At 40.1% G+C, this 21345-nt stretch overlaps 1 protein-coding gene across 4 annotated transcripts in view; it reads right to left on the minus strand.

Annotated features, from left to right (window-relative positions):
- Positions 1–3009: 3009 nt before the first annotated feature.
- rell1 (RELT like 1) overlaps positions 3010–21345 on the minus strand; it is a 42300-nt gene continuing 23964 nt past the window's right edge. The window contains exons 4-8 of one of the 4 annotated variants that reach the window (XM_034677045.1): positions 17213–17267; positions 11495–11743; positions 6673–6805; positions 4423–4466; positions 3010–4335 (exon numbers count right to left, since the gene is read on the minus strand). In XM_034677045.1, the coding sequence (XP_034532936.1) occupies positions 4431–4466; positions 6673–6805; positions 11495–11743; positions 17213–17267 (473 nt within the window). In that variant the 3' untranslated portion in view covers positions 3010–4335; positions 4423–4430. Of the gene's footprint in view, positions 4470–6672; positions 6806–11486; positions 11744–17212; positions 17268–21345 lie in introns of those variants that run through there. The other 3 variants (XM_034677044.1, XM_034677046.1, XM_034677047.1) reach the window with 3 other exon arrangements.

Below are 21345 nucleotides of genomic sequence, written 5' to 3' on the forward strand. Positions count from 1 at the left end.
ATGTAAATATTCCCCGGTCCCTGTCAACACTCTGAAAGTCAATCCTCCCTACGGCGTTGTCAAGTGACACCAGTGGCCGCCATGTGTCACTCAAAAAGCGTGTTTAATTATGTCCTTGTTGTTGTTCAGAGTAGTTAGACAACAGGTTAGTAATTTAGGGACACACACAGACAGATGTTTATACTCTTCTAGCCCTACAAGCCAATGTTTGTCAAGTAGATATAGTTCCCATTCAACCACTCAGGTGAGCAACACATTTACACCTTTCCTAATGTATTCTGTAGCATTAGCAAAGTAACATTAGATTTCAGCCACATCTGACTGAACTGTAATATCAGCCAGTATGTGACCAAATGCTAATATTGGCCAGAATGTAATTTCATTTCATTTAATTTGAGTTTATTTGATTAGGAAAATGCACATTAATCAACATTTCAACAGTATGCCTCAATATAAATATGTCGGAATTAGCACAATAGCTAAATTTAATCCTGAGCCTAAGGCAGGTCCTCACATAAAACATAAAACAACAAGTTTTAAAACTACAGGATGTCACAAAACAGTTAACAGGACACTACAGAAACTGACTTACAAACAGATTTTACATACAAAACGTTTGTGACATTATAAAAAGAGGATGGAAGGTGAGGCCAAAGCCTCCAGGAACGGGCATCAAGTGTGAAAACAGATTATTCATGAGTACATGACTGGTTTGTTTTTAACCAATGTTTAACTGTTTTTTTAAAGGTACAGTAGTTCTCAAGCTCCCTAATGTGAGCTGGTATTTTGTTCCAGGCTGTATTTGGTTTTACGTCTCGGTACATCACAGTCTCCTCTAGTTTTTTTTTTTTTTATAAATTTGATCAATGATGGAGGGGCAAGCCCATTTAAAACTTTAAAAACCAGACAGATGTCAGTGTAGGTTTGAAAATGTTTAATGTTTAAAATATTATACTTCCTGACTATATTGCAATAATGGAAGTTGAGAGGTTTCCTGTCTAAAATTTGATGGTTTTCTTAAGGAGACACTTGATGGGTTGTAAAGTACTGGCTGTTGTGTGTGACCAAGTTGTGAAACATAGGTGATATGAGAAAATATCATTGCATGCATATATGCTTTTGCTGACCTTGAAGTGAGAAAAGGTCTTATATGACATCAATTTGAGAGGTTAAATTTTATGATATTTGAGATTTTGTTAATGTGTTCCTTAAAGGTGAGATTGGAGTCAAAAACTACACCAAGCTATTTGTTATTGTTAGCAAGGACCGACACCACTTCTTTAGTATAATTGAACACTGAAGGTAATGACAGATATCTGCCACTTATTAACAGTTCTATTAACTAGCAAGTTACTGATTGGTTAACTGATATGGTGTTTACAGCAACAAGTTAACAATTCAACACAACAGAAACTTTTAAAAAGTCCTATTTGTTACAAGCTAATAGTCTTCAAACAGCTAATGTTAGCATTCAACTAATTTCGATCTAACATTACTTTACACTACTAACATTATATTACAACATCAAAGTATTGTTAGAATTCAGCCACTCACTAGCTAACAGTAATGTAAGCTAGTGAGGTGCTACATGCTAGTGTTGTAGCATTAGAGACCGGTCTTGGCCTCGAGACCGCTTATTTAAGGTCTCTCTTGGAATCGAAAGCATTTTTACTCGGTCTCGTCTCGGTTTCGGACTGGGCGGACTCCGTATTTTATATCAAGACCGGTCGATACCGCCACTGATGATCTCTGTGTCACTGTCATTACTATGATAGGATAGAATGAAAGTTAAACTAACAAGGAACAAAACGAAACTTAAGGAGTCAAAAGGCTCTCAGCGCGTCAAAAGAAAGACAACAAATACAAAAACAAACCTTGTTTGTTGCTGTTAATTCTATTTAAAGCAAACTTTAATAAAATAAACAGAAGTATTTTATTTGTAAACTCATGATGATTTTTCATTGATTTATATGGTCTTGGTCTTGTCTCAGTCCTGCCCTGCCCTGCCTTGGTCTTGACTCGGTCTCGATCCCTAAATGTCTTGGTCTTGTCTTGGTCTCGATGCACTCTGGTCTCGGACCTGTCTTGGTCTCGGTTAATGTGGTCTTGACTATAACACTACTACATGCTAACATTAGCTGTTGTGTAACAGAACTATTGGCTAATCAATTATTTTTTGCAGCAATAGCTAAATAATTCAGCAATGTAACAGAAGGAACATATTTTTAAATTCTAGTTCACATTTTAGTTTCCCTTCTAGCCTACAAGCTAAAGTTTGTAAAAGAGCTAATTAACATTTATACTACAATTCAACAACTTCCTGGCTAATATTTTGTTAGCAAGAAATGTACATCTTGCCCATTGTATTTCTAATGTTAGCTGTTGTGTCACAAATCTAATAGCTAATCAAATACTTTTTTTAAATTTGAATACTGCCAGGTATCCCACCAGATTTTTTTTTACAATGTTATTAATATCAATGTGTCTCAAGGACATGGATTTGTCATTTACTTATCTTACAACAACTTCCATTCCAACAGTATTTGAGTTTTCATCCTGAGCATGACGCCAAGGAGAAATTGGCCATTGTGTGAATATTGTCAAGGGTCTCTTCAAACTTGTGTATCCAGGTTCGTGAGCCTGATAAGAATCAGAGGGTCAAGAGGAAACAAGAAGTCAAGAGTTGTTAATCCTCAGAGTTGCACACCCAGCTCAAAAACACCTCTCCGTCTCTGCCTCATCTCCATTATCTGGAAATAATATAATAGAGAGCCCGAGGTCGTCAGGACTACCTCCTCAAGATGAAGAAGACAAATCATCTTTTCATTACTTGCAAAGATGGAAGTAGGAAATGAGAAAGAGAAAAATATGAAGATGGATGTTTCAGGCGGGATGAGGGAGGAGAGAGTTGGCCTGCGGGTCAGTGGACACTGGCTTTTATCACTGTAATGCACTCATGTCTCATCTGGTATAGTGTATAATTAAATGACAACAATGCAGTGAATTACCTACAGTTTGATATGTATTAGTCATCTTTATTTGCCTTACATTACACAATAATAAAAACACAGCAAACTGTCCAATGTTACTTACAAAACAGTTTAAAAAAATGAGGCACAATGAAATAACATTCACAAGGTGACATGAAATATGTCTAATATGATATGTTTTCACCACAGAGATGACAAGAAAAACAAGCTACGCAGACTAACATGAGATAGTTCATAAAAAAGGTCCAAAATTAAGTTGATTTTAAGTTTACTGACTTTAATTATTTTGTTTCAGCCACAGCTCTACATTTCCCATAATGCACTTGAGGCATCTTCTTTTTTCAGTAGAAGTTTCCCTATCTTGTAAACGAATACATTTCCAACTCCCAGACCGCAATTTGGGGGAAAATTTTACCATTCTAGATTTAAAGTGGGGCGCTGGATGGTGGAGAACAAAACAGAGGTAAAAGAGTTTGTTCAAGACTCCACATGACGGCTTTGAAGAGTAACCAGGCAGCCTTACATACTGATAACAGATGATTTTTATGTCTAAAGCTACAGAGGGGCAAAAAAGAAAAAAAGAAAAGTAGGTTTAGAGATTGAGGAATGCCTCTCTGACACCAGAAATCACAAAAGGAATATCTGGTAGGGTTTGGATAGACACTATAACACTGAGTGAGCATATTATGTCTGAGTATTGAAACAGATATGTTGCTTGACCCATAACACATCACTCTCTTCTTCCTCTTCTTCTTCTTCTCATTCTTCTTGTGAGGTCAGAACTGAGGACAAAACGCAGAGCCGCTATGATGCTGACATCATGTTCACCTCACTGCAGGATGCCGTGCTTACCACATGTCCACACTTTGATCTACTTCCTGGTTCTGGGATCAGGTTGTTCCTGCTTCCTGTTTGGGAATGACAACCTAATATTTAATCTCAGACTGGTTCATCTGGTTTTCTTTGGGTGAAGTATAATTCATTAACTGGCGGGTGAAACTCTTTAATATGTCCACATACAAACTCGTATGTGCACACATGGTTCAGCAGCATCACACCCTGCTATACTTTCCACAAGCAAGGCACTATTGTACTTGTATGCCAGAGGAGGAAATGGAGTGTTTGCCTCCTCTTGGTTGTAAATTACTAGCTGGTATGACTCTGCATGTCACTTTTGCCACTGTGACCCTCATCATCGTCATCATCATCAGCAGCAGCAGCAGCACTTTAGACCAGTGTGGAGCTGGAATACAGAGGGACGACTCTTTGCTCCTCCTGTGCTGATGGTTTAATGTTCTTTTGGTTGAATTAGTGTCCAGGTGTTTTTGTCTTCTCTTTGGAAAACCTGCAGAATGAGGGATCAAAATGTTGAGACACAGATAATTAAAAAAACACACATGTACCATCCAGTGGAGAAATGTTGATACTCAACTTTGACTTCTATCGTTTCTCTTTGTCTGCGTCGTCCGTCTGCTCCTGCTGGGGTACAAAATAAATAAATCATGACTCAATCCATTGAACAATCATTAAGAGATCGCTTCTCCATGCTGAAGGGTTTGTTTACTTTCTCCGGTGGGAATCTAAAAGTCAACATGTGAGCTCACAGTGTGAAACAAAACAAACCCGGATGTTTAATGTGCACCAGGATTAAAATAGATCCTTTTTGTTTGTATCATGGATGAATCATGCGTTAATGTTTCTCCACCCTGAAATAAATTTGGTTATGACGTTGATTCAGTCAAAGCATGTGAACCTGAACAGACTTTGATCTTTAAATATACAGGTCCAGATAGTCTGCTCCACTTTTCAGGACAAAGCTTCATCTGAAAAGCAAGTTATTCATTATAATGCTTAAACCTCCTCCTGTTAAGCTTGTTTAACACATGAATCCACAAGTTAGATGTTTTTTTAAAATGTGGGCAGTGAGTCTGTCTGTATCTCATGACTATCAACGCTTCCTTAGGCTGGGCTCAACTACTGTTTGAGTAACTGGCTGGATGGCAATAACAGATGATACTAGAAAGAGCTACACATCTGCATAGAAGCTGCACATTGCTGAACCCCATCAAGTTTTCACGCAGGAACACAATTTACACCGTTTACGCTCTGGAGGCCTTCCGAAAAGTGAAATGTACCTGATCAGAAAATTAGGAGAGTTGTCCTTTATCAAAGCAACAGTGTTCTTAAGTCATGAAATTCCTCAAAAAAACAGATAATTCACAGAAAACAAGCATTTCCGTTTCTTCTCCAGCCAATAACGGACATCGCAGCTGCTGTGAGTTCATGAAGATGAAGACTTACTCTTCCACTAACATTCCTCTGAGCTGCCGTAGACGTCCTCCCGCTGCGGATGTTCTGGACTCCAGCTGATACGGACATGCTGGACTCCAGCGGCAACAGCTTCTACTACTCGTCTCATCACTATCACCTCTCTCTCTTACTCCCCTCTATCTGTCTTTCCAGACCCAACTCGGTCGAGGCATGATGGCTGTCTAATATGAGTCTGGTTCTGCCTGAGGTTTCTGCCTGTTAAAAGGAAGTTTTTCCTCGCCACTCTAACTAGCTAAATACTGTGATGTGCAATGCTCATGATGGATTAAGGTGGGTTCAGACTGAGTCTTACCCTGTCTTGAAGTTGGGTCTCTGTTCATAATTTGACATAGAGTGGTCTAGACCTCCTATGTTTGTAAAAGCGTCTTGAGATAACGTTTGTTGTGATTTGGCGCTATACAAATAAAGATTGATTGATTGATTGAATATAACCAGTGGCGACCCTCAGGGCTCCATCCTAGGCCCCCTTCTCTTCTTCATCTACATACTCCCATTAGGTAAAACTATACAGAAGTGTTACATCTTGTATCCAAGCTCAACAAGCTGGTAAAGAAGGCCCGCTCTGTGGTTGGCCTAGAACTGGACAGTCTGGAGTCAGTGGCTGAAAGGAGGTTGATGGACAAACTGCGAGCCATCCTGGACAACCCCTTTCACCCTCTCCATGATGAGCTGTGGCTGATGGGGAGCTCGTTCAGTCAACGCATCATCCCACCACGGTGCAAGACTGAACGCTTCAGGCGCTCCTTTGTGCCCACCGCCATCAGACTGTTAAACAGTAATGGAGACCACAGACTGCACCACGTTTACATCTAGGTGGTAGAGCTTTATAGCATCATGGCTGTAGACATTAACCAGAGCTACTTTTCCAGCTAGTACAATGATAGAAATATTAATGATTCGCTGAACTGATCATAATTCTGGTGCCGACTAGCAAGGGTGACGATGTTTAATTATTAAGCCGACTAAACGTGCTCTATAATGTACTTTTACATGTTGCAGTTTGATGAGGTAATGAGAGAGCTCGTTCTCTGTATTTTATTATATATATATATTTTATATTGATGTGTTTCTCCCTCCCTGTTCTTTGACTTTTCCCCATGATTGTTTTCATTTTTCTGTATTGTTCTTTTGTCATGTTGGTCAGCCATTGCTGTTTTTAAATGTATTCAAAAATAAATCTAAATAATTGATTCAGTAACTTTGTTTACTGACGCACATAAAAAGCACCAAGAGCTGTGGACAAACAAGCATTCAAAGACGACACCTATTTAAACCCTGGGCGTCAGCAGGGAGCAGCTTACAAGGCACACAAAAAAAGGGAATCAGATGAAGCTGTTTCCAGGATACAGACCTGCTGGGACTCTGACGTGGTTCTGCTCTTTGGCTCCGCCTCCACAGGAGACGTAGGAACGCTGCCATTAGAGTCTGATATTAGCAGAGTCCGCCTCTCCCTCGCTGGTTTATCAATCTTTGTCACCCTGAACCTGGGAGCAAATGAATAAACAGAAATAAAAGGTTTGGAATGTTTTTGAAGGCAAAATGAGGCAGAGCTGAGTCATCAAAACAGAATGAAAAATACACCAAGGACAGAGTTTACTGTTCAACTCTTTCAACCAACTTTGTAAAAGAAAATCCAGGGGGAATTATTTTTCTAGCTCATGATAAATCAGAACATGTTTGGCTCATTTTTCTGTTAATAATCAGCTAAAACACAGAAAAATGGTCTTTTAATGAGCGCATCATGACTCAGCTGGAATCAGCTTCACTGTGACTCTCACCCAAAGTTTACACCTCCATCCTCCCGCGCACACACTCACTCACACTCACACACTCCAGCAGCTTTAATTAAATCAGCAAATGAATATTCGTATCCAGGTCATGTTGACCCTGTGCGTACGCGTTCATTCATCTGGGCCCTGAAAATGAAAGCAGCCCCTCTGCATCTCAATCAGCTCGCAGCAGGATGCTAAGGGTGAGGAGGGGGATCGCTGCGTGATGGAGACGAGGCTGCGCACCGGGTTCATTGGTGGACTGTGAAATGTTTGATTTAATCTAAAGATCAGGGACATGTTTTGTATTGGAAGCACAAAGTCAAAGGTTTTATTGTGTGTTTACAGTTTGCTATTTTAGACCTTTTTGCAGGCACTGAAATGAGACACAGAAAGAGTGAAAATTCAGTTTTCCCGTTCAATTTTGTAACATCAAACCCAATTTTTTTTCCTTTTTTTAAAAAATCTCTTTAGTGGATTTTTTTTTTCTTTTTTCCACATACAAATTGCAAAAGTCTGAGACATTATTATCCGTGCCTCAAACTAACATACAATAAAGGTTTTTACTAAGTAAAATAAAATAAAATACGAAAACAATAACATAATAATAAGATTTAAATTGTAATAATATAACAACAACACAACAATACAACTTGGAGGATGTGAAGTGCCCTAGATTTTGCTATGTTATTATTTTTTCATCGGGTTGTTTTTGTTACAGTGGTCTATAAACGGCTGCCATATTGATTAAGTGGTTCAAGTGATTCAGATAACCTATCAGTTTCCTTTCAAAATAAAAGCTTTTTTTTTTTCTTTTCTTTTAAGTTATATTTTTGGGCATTTTTGCCTTTAATGGATCGGACAGCTGAAGAGAGACAGAAAATGTTGGGAGCAGAGAGGGGTGGAAGACATGCTTCAAATGGTTGAGGCCGGGAATCGAACCTGCTGCCACTGCATTAAGAACTATACCCTCTATATACCAAAATAAAAGCTTTTTACTGGCAAAATAAGGGCTGCTTTTAATGTTGAGAAGCTCCACAAGATCTTGTCAGACAAAGGCAAATAAATCAAATATTCCATTTCTCTCATATTTCTGAACAAGAAGAGAAATTAGTAACAATCGCATGTTTGATTTTCAGTCAATTATTTTGAAAAGCAAAGAAATAACACAGGCTGATAAACCCTTAGCTAATACCAATTGTACAATTTTTGATTGCCTTCATTTTTCATGGTAATAATGATCAAAAAATACCATTGCATGGGGCGCTGGTGGCCTTGCAGTCTAAGTGCCCCACATGCAGAGGCTACTGTCCTCGTTGCAGGGGTCGCCAGTTCGATTCCCGGCCGGTCAACCATTTCCTGCATGTCTTCCCCCGCTCTCTACTCTCCACATTTCCTGTCTCTCTTCAGCTGTCCTATCAAATAAAGGCAAAAAGGCTCAAAAATAAAAAAATACTATTCCATAAATTATTCACAAATAGTTGTGGGTAAAATGTTAAAGCAGATGCTTTGTGATTAAATTCCCCTTAAAATGTGATTTCATGAAGCAATCAAACAGCAGAATGCCACTTCTTCGTCCTCAAATAAAAATGTCATATTTGGTGGACTGAGCTCAGATGTTATCTAGATAGATTATCTAGATAAGGATCTGTGCCATGCCTCCTGACAAGGTGTGAATTCACTCCGGCACACAACTGACGCAGGTGTCTGTTTGCCGAGTTGTGGTTCAGGTAATAAAACTTGATCAGCTGGGTTATTAAATTCATCTTCATTGTGCTTGTTCATGATTTGCTCATTGTGTGCTACCTCAACAAGTGCTAATATTTACAGTACAACTTTAACCAAAGACGGGTCCCTTTGAAGAGTCAGGTGGAGCTGCACCTTTTAACAAGTGAACGCCTGTTGTCAGTACAGGCGTTGACTTGTTAAGTCCTATGACTTGTTTTTAACTGTTCAATAGCTACAGAGAGATCAAGGTAACGTTTCTGGATTTCTCAAGCAAAATTCTTACAGTGCATGATGTGTGTTAATTATAGAACATCAAAATATATACTGATGTCTCATTGGCCACCAGAGACTGACAATGATTTGTTACTGATTTCATTGGACAGACACATTGTTATACAGGCTCCATATTTGTACATGATTTGATGTAGGGGAGAACAGGGTTGGTTGTCACACGGGTTGGTTGTCACACTCGTTATATCTCACCACCATGGAGAACTGTCTCTCAAATTGGGGTATGGACATTTCCAGAATTAGGATCAGAGCTCACCTACATAGTCTTCTCTGGAGTAAGACAGCTGAACTTGAGGTGAGAGAACTTTTTGTGTTTTTCACGTCAAATTATAAATATTCAGCTCCTCAGTATTTTTCTTCTAGCCTTTTAAACGATGGGTTTTTAACAAAACAAGTGTTACCCTTACAAAGTGTGAGGGGAAAGCTATAGTTTAGATTTTTATTAGCTAGCTAAGTAGTTGTTAGATGGTTGTTAGCCTTGATGCTAGCAAAAAAATCCAGTTGGGGTTGGTCGTCAGATTCTCTTTGGGGTTGGTTGTCACATGTAACAACCAACCCCTATGTTGGCAAAATCATGCATTGTGAAATGAGTTGGAGTGCGCAGACCCTACATTTGACATCACTGTAACTAAGACAGTGACTGCATGTAGCCTAGTTGAGTCGGCCGTTATTGTTAGGCCTATTTGTTTTGTTCTTTATGTTGTTATATAGGCTGGCCTTAAGATGTGTTTCCTGTTCATGTTCCTTGCTCATTTTATGTTAAAATGCATTCAGTTATGTAGGCCTATCACTTGTCAGTGCAATTAAACTTTCAAATTTAGTTCTGCCTTCTTGCCTTTTTTAATAGATTGTTCCCATTGAAATACCATTGTGACAACCAACCCCATAGTGTGTGACAACCAACCCCATAGTGATGGGGTTGGTTGTCACAATGTGTCAGTGTCTTTGATAGTTAATTGCCTCTTTGTTACAATGAGTTGGAAAATTAGAGGGATACACATTTCAAGCCAACACCTGAAGCTTTAATTTAATGTAGGAATGACTGTGAAAGATGTTTTGATGATGAGCAATCATCAAAACAGTAAAAAGTGTGACAACCAACCCTGTTCTACCCTACATGTTTTTCTATCCCAAGTACAGGCAGGTTATTAAACAAATGCAATGTCTCAAATTAGGTCACGCAGCTTAACCCAAGAGTTACAGGTACAACTGGGATTGGTTGCTTAGCTTATCAAAGCACTTACATATTTTTGTGATTTAAAGCTCCAGTAAGGAACTTTCAATTTCTGTCAATTTCTCAAAGACTGTCATGTCATCTCCTTATGTAGCTTTTAAACATATGGTGCTATTTGTACTTTTCTGTTTTTGTTGTTGTTGTTTGTGTTTGAGTTTCTCCTCTCCCTTCTTATTTTCATTTTATTTTACTTTATTTTATTTTTTTGTTTAATCTTGATATTTTCAGGGAGCCCTTTTTAACATCTGGATGTAAACTAGCCTTTTGGCTAATTCTGGTATATTTACAGAAGTGTTAATTAATATGCATAGTCCTTTTAAATGAAAAAATAAATACATTTTGGCGCCCCTTGTGGACAAAGTTGTACATGTTTTAATTTTTTTGTCCTGGTCTTTTAATCTCCTCCTGCTCTTTATTAACAGTCGAATACATCGCTCGTTGAGAATCTTTGTTGTGGCAAATCTATGAGCAGCTGTTCTGGCAGCATATAGTTAATGACCTCGCCCGATGCCTACCCTGTGGCAGCGATTTTATACAAAAAAAACAACTCTAAAGAAACAGTCAGTCTTGACTCTAATGGTCCAATTTGCTTTTGTAGGTCTTAAACAGGTAACAATATTAATTTCAGTCTATTTCATGACTAGTTAAAAAAGTCCTTACAGGAGCTTTAATTTGATCTCATAACATGCAATACAAAGAATTAAAGAAGCAGCTCTTCTTGAAAAAGTCTGGTAGAGAGCTGTTAGATATCACACTGTGGTTGGTTGGTTGTGTGAGAACCTCTGCTGTTTGGTGTAATTTTTAACAGGAAGTGGTTCCAAAACACAAGTTAACCGCCGAAGCTTCATACAAACACTCAACACACCATAACAGCATCTTGTTTTCCCCTCACCCTTCCCCTTTGGGTTTCCAAGTTGCTGGTTTGGTGTCAAAGGTCAAATAAATTGTAGTGTGGGTAATTAAGTATGGAAATAAGTTAATGTTTAAATGTTGTGTGTAATGACTGAAAGGGTTTACTTCTGCTAACCAAAGTAGATTCAAAGACTCCAGGGGATAAAAATCCCCCTAAGCAGTGAATCAAACTCTGCCTTTGTTCCTGGCTCCTTCCCACACACACACACGCACACACACAGTCAGACACACCTGCCCACCTGCCCACAGCCAGCACCGTGACCTCCCCATGGTGGCTGCGGCGGTGTTCCACCTTCCGCGCGGATGACCTCCTCATCAGAGGCCATTTCTTCTGGCTGCAGCGCGTGCAGATGTTCTTCTGGCCGGCTGGGCCGCCGATGGTGTGCAGGTGGTTGCAGGTGTGCTTGGCGGCCCAGGGGGGTGCACCCGGTGATAAGGGCGTCATCGGAGGGGTTGGGGTGCCCGGGGAGGTGGGGGTTAATGGAGGACTAAAAAAAGAAAGGGAGTAATTAGCTGTGCAGATAGAGGGATTGTTTTTATTCCTTGTCTACATAATAACATTTTTTATGAATTTATCACACAGTACAGTAGAGTACACATTAATTATAATTTGAATGTAAAATTGATAAAGTTGCTGAGTGGCTTTTATATTCAGGAAGGCAACAAAGAGAGAAACACACAGAGATATCTGTTATAGGTCAGTGAAATAAAAGATACCAGAAAAATGAAACACAGTGAGATATCATCTGAAATGGTGGACAGCAGATAACACACAAGACATTCAACTTTTTAAAAGATGTCAAGCACACCTTTTCTTTCCACTTTCTCACAGTTTTCTATCTTTGGAGTGTGTTTACCGCGACTCATTTCCTGTGTCTTTTTATAGAGGATCTTTGTTTGAATGTTTTATGGCCCATGAGAGCAGCTCTTCACATTGTTTACACACAAACCTGGAGTAAACACAGTTTCTGCTCCCTGACATAAAACTTTAATAAACTGTGTGTGCCTCTGAGAGTGTGTGTGTGTGTGTCAGGGGAAAAAAACGGCATTAATGAGTTACGGTGCTTCTCTCTGATGTGTGTCATCTATGCTGAGGAGCCACTGAAGAAATGAACACACAGACAGGAATGCTAAGACAGAGCGTGTGGCCATAAGCATCGATGTTACTGTCAAACACCTCATTTAAAAACTGTAGGCATGAATGTTCTGAAAGAACAGTCTGCCCTCTTGTGGTAAGGCCTAAAATTACAATTTAGGGGAGTGAATGCAGCAGAACACCGTGTTTCCAGCACTGAGAGGAATCTAGTCCCCTGACTGAATGCATCTGAAATGATCATTTTGTGATATTGAACATTTCAGAACATAAACATCAGCGTTACAGGGGCGTAACAGACTTTTTTGATCAGGGTGACCCAGCCTGGGGCCTTAAATTATGCAGGTGTGGCGTGAGTAAGTGTGCCTTCAGTTCTGCCCATTTTTGAGGTGTGAAGCCGAAACACTGCCTCAGTGGGCGCTGACATATGAAGCCAAGGAATGGGCAGAAGCGATCAGCTGCAGGACTCAAAACACGCATGTAACGTACCGATAAGATGTCAAAGATCCCTCCAGTTGGTTCAGTCCACATCAGAACAGACTCTTGTGTTCATCTGAAGCAGACACTTAAAATGATGTAGTGTTCAATGACTGTTGTGTTAATATCTCTTCTTTCCTCCTCTGTTCAGATTATCTGGTAGAGAATGCTACAAGAGCCCGCAACCGTGCTGTCAAACAGACCTGATAAAACTTAAGTCCTCTGATAAAGGAAAGTCAAAAGCAATATATATTCCCAACGAATAAAAAGTACAGGTAAAAGACAATATGGATAAAGTCTAGGATAAAGTCCTAGAGTCCAATGCAGAAGTGTTAAAAACTGCAGTTCATTGAGGATCCGCTTGAGGCTGGCTCCGGAAGTACCGGAAGTCACGTACACATGAATGGGAAAAGGACGATCTTTACAGCAGAAATAAACATGTTTACAGCCTGGTACAAAAGACAAGTGTAGTCTGGATAGCTCATTTCTCGATCTGCTCTCACTGTGAGGGGGGTGAATTTTTTTCTAACGCGGCAATTTTGAAGATATTGAGATTGTCAGTCTTCCAATGAGAGGCACAGCTGACTTGATTGACAGGCGGGAAGACTGTAGCTGTTGGCTAGGAGGCTCAAACTCCGCCTCTTTACGTCACACTGGCTTGACAGCAGCAATATGGCTGCCGCCGACAATTTGCCTCAAACAGCGCTTCAGAAACAGATGGTTGACGTCACGGATACTACGTCCATATTTTATACAGTCTATGGTTTTAACATACGTAAGTCCCGCCTCTGACAGAGCAAATACCCAATCATACTTGAGGATTTTATTTTTCTTGCGTAGCACCTGGGGTGTCCACTCAGACTTCAAGGTGGGCCCATGCCACCCCTTGGCCACTCCTCTGGACATGCCTCTGCAGTTTTAACACATTCATATACGTAGACACCAAATAATGTACAAAGGTCATTAGGTATATTTTCATTTTGAGCAAGAGTCAGCCCTGAAAATGTCCTCGTATCAGATCTAAACGAACATTTTTCTGGTCACAAAGTTCCAGGAAGTATGGAAGCACAGGAATTAACCTCAGGTTAATAAATAGGAAGTAATAGTCCCTCGTGCTTTTATGTTTGCATTTTGCAAGAACTACAAATTAGGAATATTAGACCCATGACAGATTTTTATGAATGGCAACACTGAAAATGCAGTTGTCACACACACTGAAACAAAAACTCATTCAACTAATACTCCTTTTATTTTCAATGAAGAGGAACACAAAGTCGTTCCTGTTTCAGGGTTTGGTTTTGACAAAGCCCCCCTGTTAAGCCCTACAAACTCCATTCACTAGTTCCTGTATGACTGAAAATGTGTTCCCAAAAGAAGGGCCTGTTTTACAAACCGGAACACTTATGAACTAAATGTAGTTCCTGGTACCATCATCTGACAGTTTCCTCTAAAGGTTCCTGGTTTCCAGGGAGGATTTGTGGCAGTGGAAACACGCATTATTGCCTCTTCTGATTAAAAAAAGGACACAAAAGTAAAACTATAAAATAATGAGTTGGTCCAAAAGAAGAACTTTGGGGCCGAAATTACATTGTGAATCTTCTTCTTCAATGTTGTTTCATCTCTGTTTTTGTTTTCATACAGAAAAAGCTTGGGAAATATTGGTACAAGGAATGTTAGGATGCATTGATGGGGGATTCAAAATGCTCCCTTTCTTTTCTCAAATGCACAATAACATGTTTTGTACTTGTGCAGTGTGTAGATGAGCAAAGATGCACTACATCCTCAAGACGTCAACAGACATTGCGAAGAGGAAAGAGGAAGGGGACGAAGGGATGGAGGAGAGGTGGATACTGGAGGACTGACGTGGAGAGCAGCACTGAGGCGAGTTAAGTACCAAATCTGGAGGGAGAGATAGCGAGGCCTGGCCACACTACAGTCACTCTCCACCCCTCTCTCCCTTTTTCCTCCCTCCCTCCCTTTCTTACTCTCCTTTCTGTCTGCCTGTCTGTCTCCCCCCTTTAAGTGTCCCATAAATTACCCCTGCTGATACCCCTCTTCCCCCCCTATTCCACCTTCTCTAAGTGATCCACTGGCAGACTGCCCAACCTGGCTGGACAGAGAGACCAAGAGAGAAGGAGAGAGAGATGAGAGGGAAGAGGGAGTACCACAGAGAGGAACAAAGAAGTGGAGGAAATCAGGAGAGAAATATGATGAAAAAGAAGAGAGAGATTTGGAGGGAGATCTGAAGCAGCTAAACACATGAAAGTGACACAGGGGAAATGTGTGCGTTTGCAGATTTTTTCAGAACACCAAGTGTGACTGAGCAGAAAACCTCAAAAACCTAATCTTTAGTACACTCCTACCATTTATCCACACTGATTCCTCCCCACAAAGCAGAACATTTTTCCCTCTTTATCTCCCCCTCTTTTGTCCCAGAACAATATGTAGAGGCCTAGCGGGTACAAGAAAGATGACAGGAGGAGAGAGAGAGGGGAAGCATATACGGCAAACTCAATTTTCTCTCCCTCGTCTGTCTATCTGCTCATCTCGCTCTCTCTTTTCTCTTTGAAGCAGAGCAAAGTGAAGACGGCTAATCTTAGCTTGTACCACCACACCCTGTTCTCATGATGAAGGGCTGAAGTGGGAATAAGTTAATAAACATCCAGTGTGTTTGTTATATTATCTACTTGTTTTTCTTTTAAATGGTTAACTTTGCTCACTGTCTGCTAAAAATGTCAGGCCCAGCTCATGTCCTTCGTCTGAAAATCTGGCCCGACCACATATTTAATTGAATAGCCCTGGTATAAAGCATGATGACATCATCCACTGATTTCTGAAGAGGGGTTTTGGAGCCAAATAATGGCGATCGCCATATTGGAAATACTGACACAACGTAAACTTCAGTCAACCAAGAAACAGACAGAGAGGTGGAGCCGAGGCGGGTCTTAGGTTTCCTTGCAATCAGTCACATAGCTCCGCCTGTCGGTCGACTTAATTAAGCAATCTATGTGTAGTCTTAATATCCTCAGAACAGATGAATTATAAAAATAAACTGACCCCTGCATGATGTGCACGACTACAGAAATAAGCAATTCAAGCTAAAAACATTTCTTGTACCTGTAAACCTGTTTAATTCTGCTGTACAAAATGGGCACTTTAAAATGGGTGTTATTGGGGATCAGGGTTGCAAAGGGGTGGGAAATTTCAGGTAAATTTCTGGAAAGTTTCTGGTAAATTTCCATGGAAAGTTAAGCTGGGGAATTTTGGACATATTCCAAATTGCAAACTTTCCATGGGAATTAATTTGCTGGAAAGGTATCATATCCAAGAATAAATATTTGTTTTGTTACAAGCAGACACTCATCCAAGTTAATACAATTCAATTTGATAATTGTAAGTTAAACATTAGGACCAAACATCAAATTTGTTAAATATATTGCCACATAATATCATCAAAACTTACTTCACTTTGTGCAGTGTGCTATGTGCATGTGATTGAGGAATAACATAGATATTCAACTGTACTTGCATGAAATCTGGTTGTTTTAGTCAGGATTATGTTAAAATTTATTTTTCCCAACTATATTTAAGTTTCCTATTAAGAGCCAACCTTCAATTTAGTAAATTCCTGGTTTATTACCGATTATTCCCATAAATTCCAGTTAATTCCCATGGAAAGTTTCCAACTTCCAGGAATTTTGCAACCCTAATGGGGATTCCTTGGCTTTTGGACACTTCAGGAACTGCAGGTTTTTTTTGTTTTTTTTGCACTTCCACATTGGCCTCACTTTTTAGAATCAGAGGTTGCCATTTGGTGTTTTCACAAGTGTCTATGTATAGGATATTGAAGTTGATACACAACATTGTTTGTTTATTTAAGATTAGAGCTTAGCTCTACTGACTGAAACTATAATGTTAAGTGTTAGTTATAATATTGTTTTTATGGATTTCAGAAAAAAGGAATAATTCTATAAAACCAAGGTAGTTCCAAATAGAGAAAGGGATGGAATGCCGATATTTCAAGAGCTGGAAAGGATTCAAATTTAGTATTCTTAGACTCCACTATCTGTTTGAGCACTTTTATGCTATATTTTAAAGGAGATCACAGGAGTTAATAAGCAAACATGCCAAAAAACTGTACTTAATTTGCTGTACTAACCCCACAAACACATTCATATAGGGCACAGTTACATTTTGAATTTCCCCAGCTGCTTGCCCTGAATGAAAACCTGCCAATCTAGAGACCTATTCAGAGGAAAAATGTGGCCTGATTGTCTTCAGTTTATTTTCTGCTTTGGCTTCTCTCATTTCAGTCTGTAGTGACTCCAACAAGCTTTCACTCAGGAGGCTTATGCTGCCATCAGGTGGTAAAGAAAGGGACACTCACCCATCAGAATCAATGCTGTTTTCATTAATCATGGCTTTCAGGGCGTCTGAGTTTGCTGAAAAGGAAGAGAGAGAGAGAGAAAGTTAAACACTTCTACAGATTAAAAAAAAAAGGAACGCAGAGGAAGAGAGAGATAAAAAGCAGTGTTGGGAATTAGAGACGGAAACGCTTCAGCGACTTCAAAAGCAGAGCGCTCATTGAAAGATAGCTACAACGGATTAACACAATTAAACGGCACATCGCACACGCTCACACAACAACCTCAGAGGGAGATGCAGAGGCAGGGAAAAAAAAACACTGGAGCAACAAAACTCCGGAGTATGACTCAGAACATTTCAAAAGGTCATGATTTTTGCACGGGTAGATGAAGTCAGACATCAACATCCAGATCGTAGATTTACATAATTTCCTCCCAGAGACAGATTTCCCTAAGGCCTCCCGTGATGCATTCCCTGACATCTACATGAGCGTGCAGATAAAGGAGTTTGTGCATACCTTTAGGAAAGGGGGAGACACAGATGAGTCATGGGGTTTCATATTTTGGTATAACTGCAACAAGCAAGGACATCTGACTAATTTTGTCCTCCTTAGCTTCCCGTATCAGCCTCGTATCATCATCAAGCACCGCGGGAGGTTTTACAAGAGCAACCCAGATGACTTCTTTTTATAGGCTTAAAGTATAATGAGGTTGCTTTTGCTTGTTTTAACACAACAACACAGCCTTAAGAGGACTGTGGCAATGGATGCAGAAACATAAGACTCTCAAACCAAATTACACGAGGTATCAGTTCTCTGGGTTGTACTTGAATGCACCATTTTCTGCTTAGGTTCTTTTCTCTTCTCACTTCCCTGAAATTAGGTGGTGAAAGTTGTTGTATTGTTGATCGTGTTGCCAAACATCTGTCACATTTTTTTGGGAAGTTGGACGGTAAAATAGAAAGTCTTTTGAGAATGTTTTTTGCTTTTTTTTGGTCCAGAAAAAGTTTGAAACCATGTTTTCAGGGGATTTTGAACAATGTGGGTCCCTCCCTACTCACACTCCATGGAGAAGGGAACTCCTTATGAAGTCACACAGAATAAAGGCACGGTATGCGAAAACTTTCCAACTTCCAACAGGGGGGGGATTTAATCTTTGTAAACATCTCATAGTTTTCAATTTGATACTCATAATTTCACATGTCTCTATTCATATAACATGCTTTGTAATGTCATAAAAGGTGCGCTAGTTGGGTTGAAAAACTAGCTTTATTTACCGAATTTGGACAAATAGGCTGAGTATGTGAAACCGCTAAGATCTGATTTAATGTAAAGCTATCTGTACTTTGTGACGGCCCGCTCTCTTTGGCTACTCTTAATTTTGTTTCATTTTTGAGAATCACAAGAGGAAGCTCCCCTGTTCTTTTGTTTATATGTTTTTGCAATAGAATAACTTAAGAACAAAAAACCTTGGAAAGGCAACATGGACAAAAAACAGTCGGGCTATATACGATCACTTTTCCCAATTCCCAGGGAAGGGGGTGATTATACGATGGAAAATATTTGAAGCGGACTAAAGAAAGACTGTGATACCGAGGTGTTAAATTCCAAAGAAATTGTATTGTATACTGTGCCATTCCAAATAAGAAGAAAATTTTTAAAAAGCTATTCATGCCTGCTTGGGTAAAAACATAGGACTTTAACACACGGTCAGAAAGTCAGCAATGGCTTAGACTTGCTGTTTGAGGGTCTAAAAACTCACTCCCATTCCACACTTGGAGGTTTTTGACAGTACTTGATGAAGTGGACCCTCCACATGAGCACAGGAGTGGAGTCAATGTGTGAAGGGAGGGGCGCAATTTCTACTACACGAGATCCCTCAATCAAAACAAAAAACAATTGACTCAAGCTGTTTCCTAATCCAGTGAAAGCATTCCTCGAAGGACCTGGCCTTTGTAGCGTGCATAGACACTACAAGTTTAGCTGAAATGAGATGGTCTGCTCCACAGAAGGTATCCTGTTTTCTGTCCTCGCCCTTACTCTTGTTACTTAGCACTGCACTAGTCTCCTTACAACCTCAACAGCTTGACTCAAGACCTATCAAACATAACTAACACTGCATAACTATACTTTGAATCTTCAAATTATTGCTTATATGTGAAATACTAATACCCTTTCCTGTATTAATATTTGTGTTGCTAGCTATCCGACTGAGTTAAAACTGATTATTTACATTAAGTGTATTAATTGATGGTGCAGTGCTTAGCATTGTTGTCCTCTCATTTGAGAGTTTGCACATACTCACTCTGCATGCAAGGGTTCTCATTGGCCCCAAATCCCTCCTCCCCTCCACCCAAAACTTCTCACTAAGCATCAACAACCACACAGTCACACCCTCCCCAGTAGTCCTTAACCTTGGCATCATCCTTGACCCCACTCTGTCTTTCAAACCACACATCAGAAACGTCACTAAAACATCCTTTTTTCACCTCCGCAACATTGCATGCCTCAGATCTTCTCTCTCCTCCTCTGCTGCAGAAACCCTCATACACGCCTTAATAACCTCCCGACTTGACTAGTGCAACAGCATTCTTTACGGCCTCCCCTTCACTGACCTCAAAATACTGCAATATGTCCAGAATTCCGCTGCCGGGTTACTCACCCACTCCCACTCCAGAGCCCACATGACACCCATCCTTCAGCACCTCCACTGGCTCCCCCATACAGCACCCAATCCACTTCAAGATCCTGCTCATCACCTACAAAGCCCTCAATAACCTCGCCCCCTCATACCTGACCGACCTCCTCAAACGTCACTCCCCATCTCGCCGCCTCAGATCATCAGATGCCAATCTCCTGTCCCCTATCACCACGTCCAAGCACCGCACCTTGGGGAACAGAGCCTTTGCCATCGCTTCCCCAGCTCTCTGGAACTCTCTCCCACCACACATCCGTAACTCTGACTCACTTCAATCATTTAAAAACCACCTGAAGACCTACCTGTTCCAAAAAGCATATAACACAAGACCTCTCCCCCCGCCCCACCTCTGTTCTTGTTCTGTTTTATTTTTACTTTTATGTTATGTAAAGCGACTTTGAGTATTAAGAAAAGCGCTATATAAATCCTTTGAATTATTATTATTATTATTATTAGAGACTCAACAGGTTAACTATTCATTAGCCCTGTGATACGTTGGCGACCTGTCCAGGGTGTCCTCTTCCCGCCCAAAGACTACTTGGATAGGCTAAAACAACCCAAGACCCTGAATGCGTTAGGTGGATGGATGGATTCATAGGCTACTTGAGAGTCCAACATTTAATTTGGGGTTTTCTTGGTCCATGAAGTTTGCACCTGATGGATCCTTCACTGTCCATGAAAATAATTGAAGGGCCTTTGAAATGGGACGGCCTTCCACTCGCTGCTCGGTTCCTGAAATGCGCTTTTTCGAAGGACGCAGTTACCCTGAGTTGAGACACGGCTTTGAATTGATGATGCACACAGTTGCCAATCAAAATCTCTGCTACGTGACTTAAACGTTGTCACAGTGGGTTCAGTTTTAATAACATCAGATATAGTCACGTTTATTAGTAATTTTCATTCTATTCTAAAACGTTAGCTTATCCAAAACTTGCTCTGGTGTATCATTTGGTGTTTCCTACAAAAGGACGGGCGTCCAAATGAAATGGTTAGCTAGAATTGAATAATGATCATTCTAGGTTTAGATAATACTTTTGGGATAGAATAACAAAATTAATTGTTAAGAGGCATTTTACAACTTTTATGGTGACTTAAAAAGATCCCCCTTTAATAACTTTTTCTGGCCCCAGTATGTTTTCATTCTACAGCTATCTAACCAAAATACATATGACACCACAAAGCTGTTACAAATGCAGCTAAACATAGTAATATGTGGAAGGAGTTTGATTGGAAGATGAAGAAAAGGTTCTTTAGGACGCCTTCGGTGGTCTCCAAATTTGTGGATAACCCAGCTGCAATATACTGCTGGAGAGAATGTAGAATGGTTGGTGACCACTCGCACGTATTTTGGGATTGCCCAAGGTTGCTTCCTTTCTGGAAAGAGGTAAAGAGCGAGATAGATAACGTTCTGGGAATTGATTTACTATTCACCCCAAGACAGTTTCTTTTCGATCTAACC

Source organism: Notolabrus celidotus, chromosome 23 (genome assembly GCF_009762535.1).
Source record: "Notolabrus celidotus isolate fNotCel1 chromosome 23, fNotCel1.pri, whole genome shotgun sequence".
Lineage (NCBI taxonomy): Eukaryota > Metazoa > Chordata > Actinopteri > Labriformes > Labridae > Notolabrus > Notolabrus celidotus.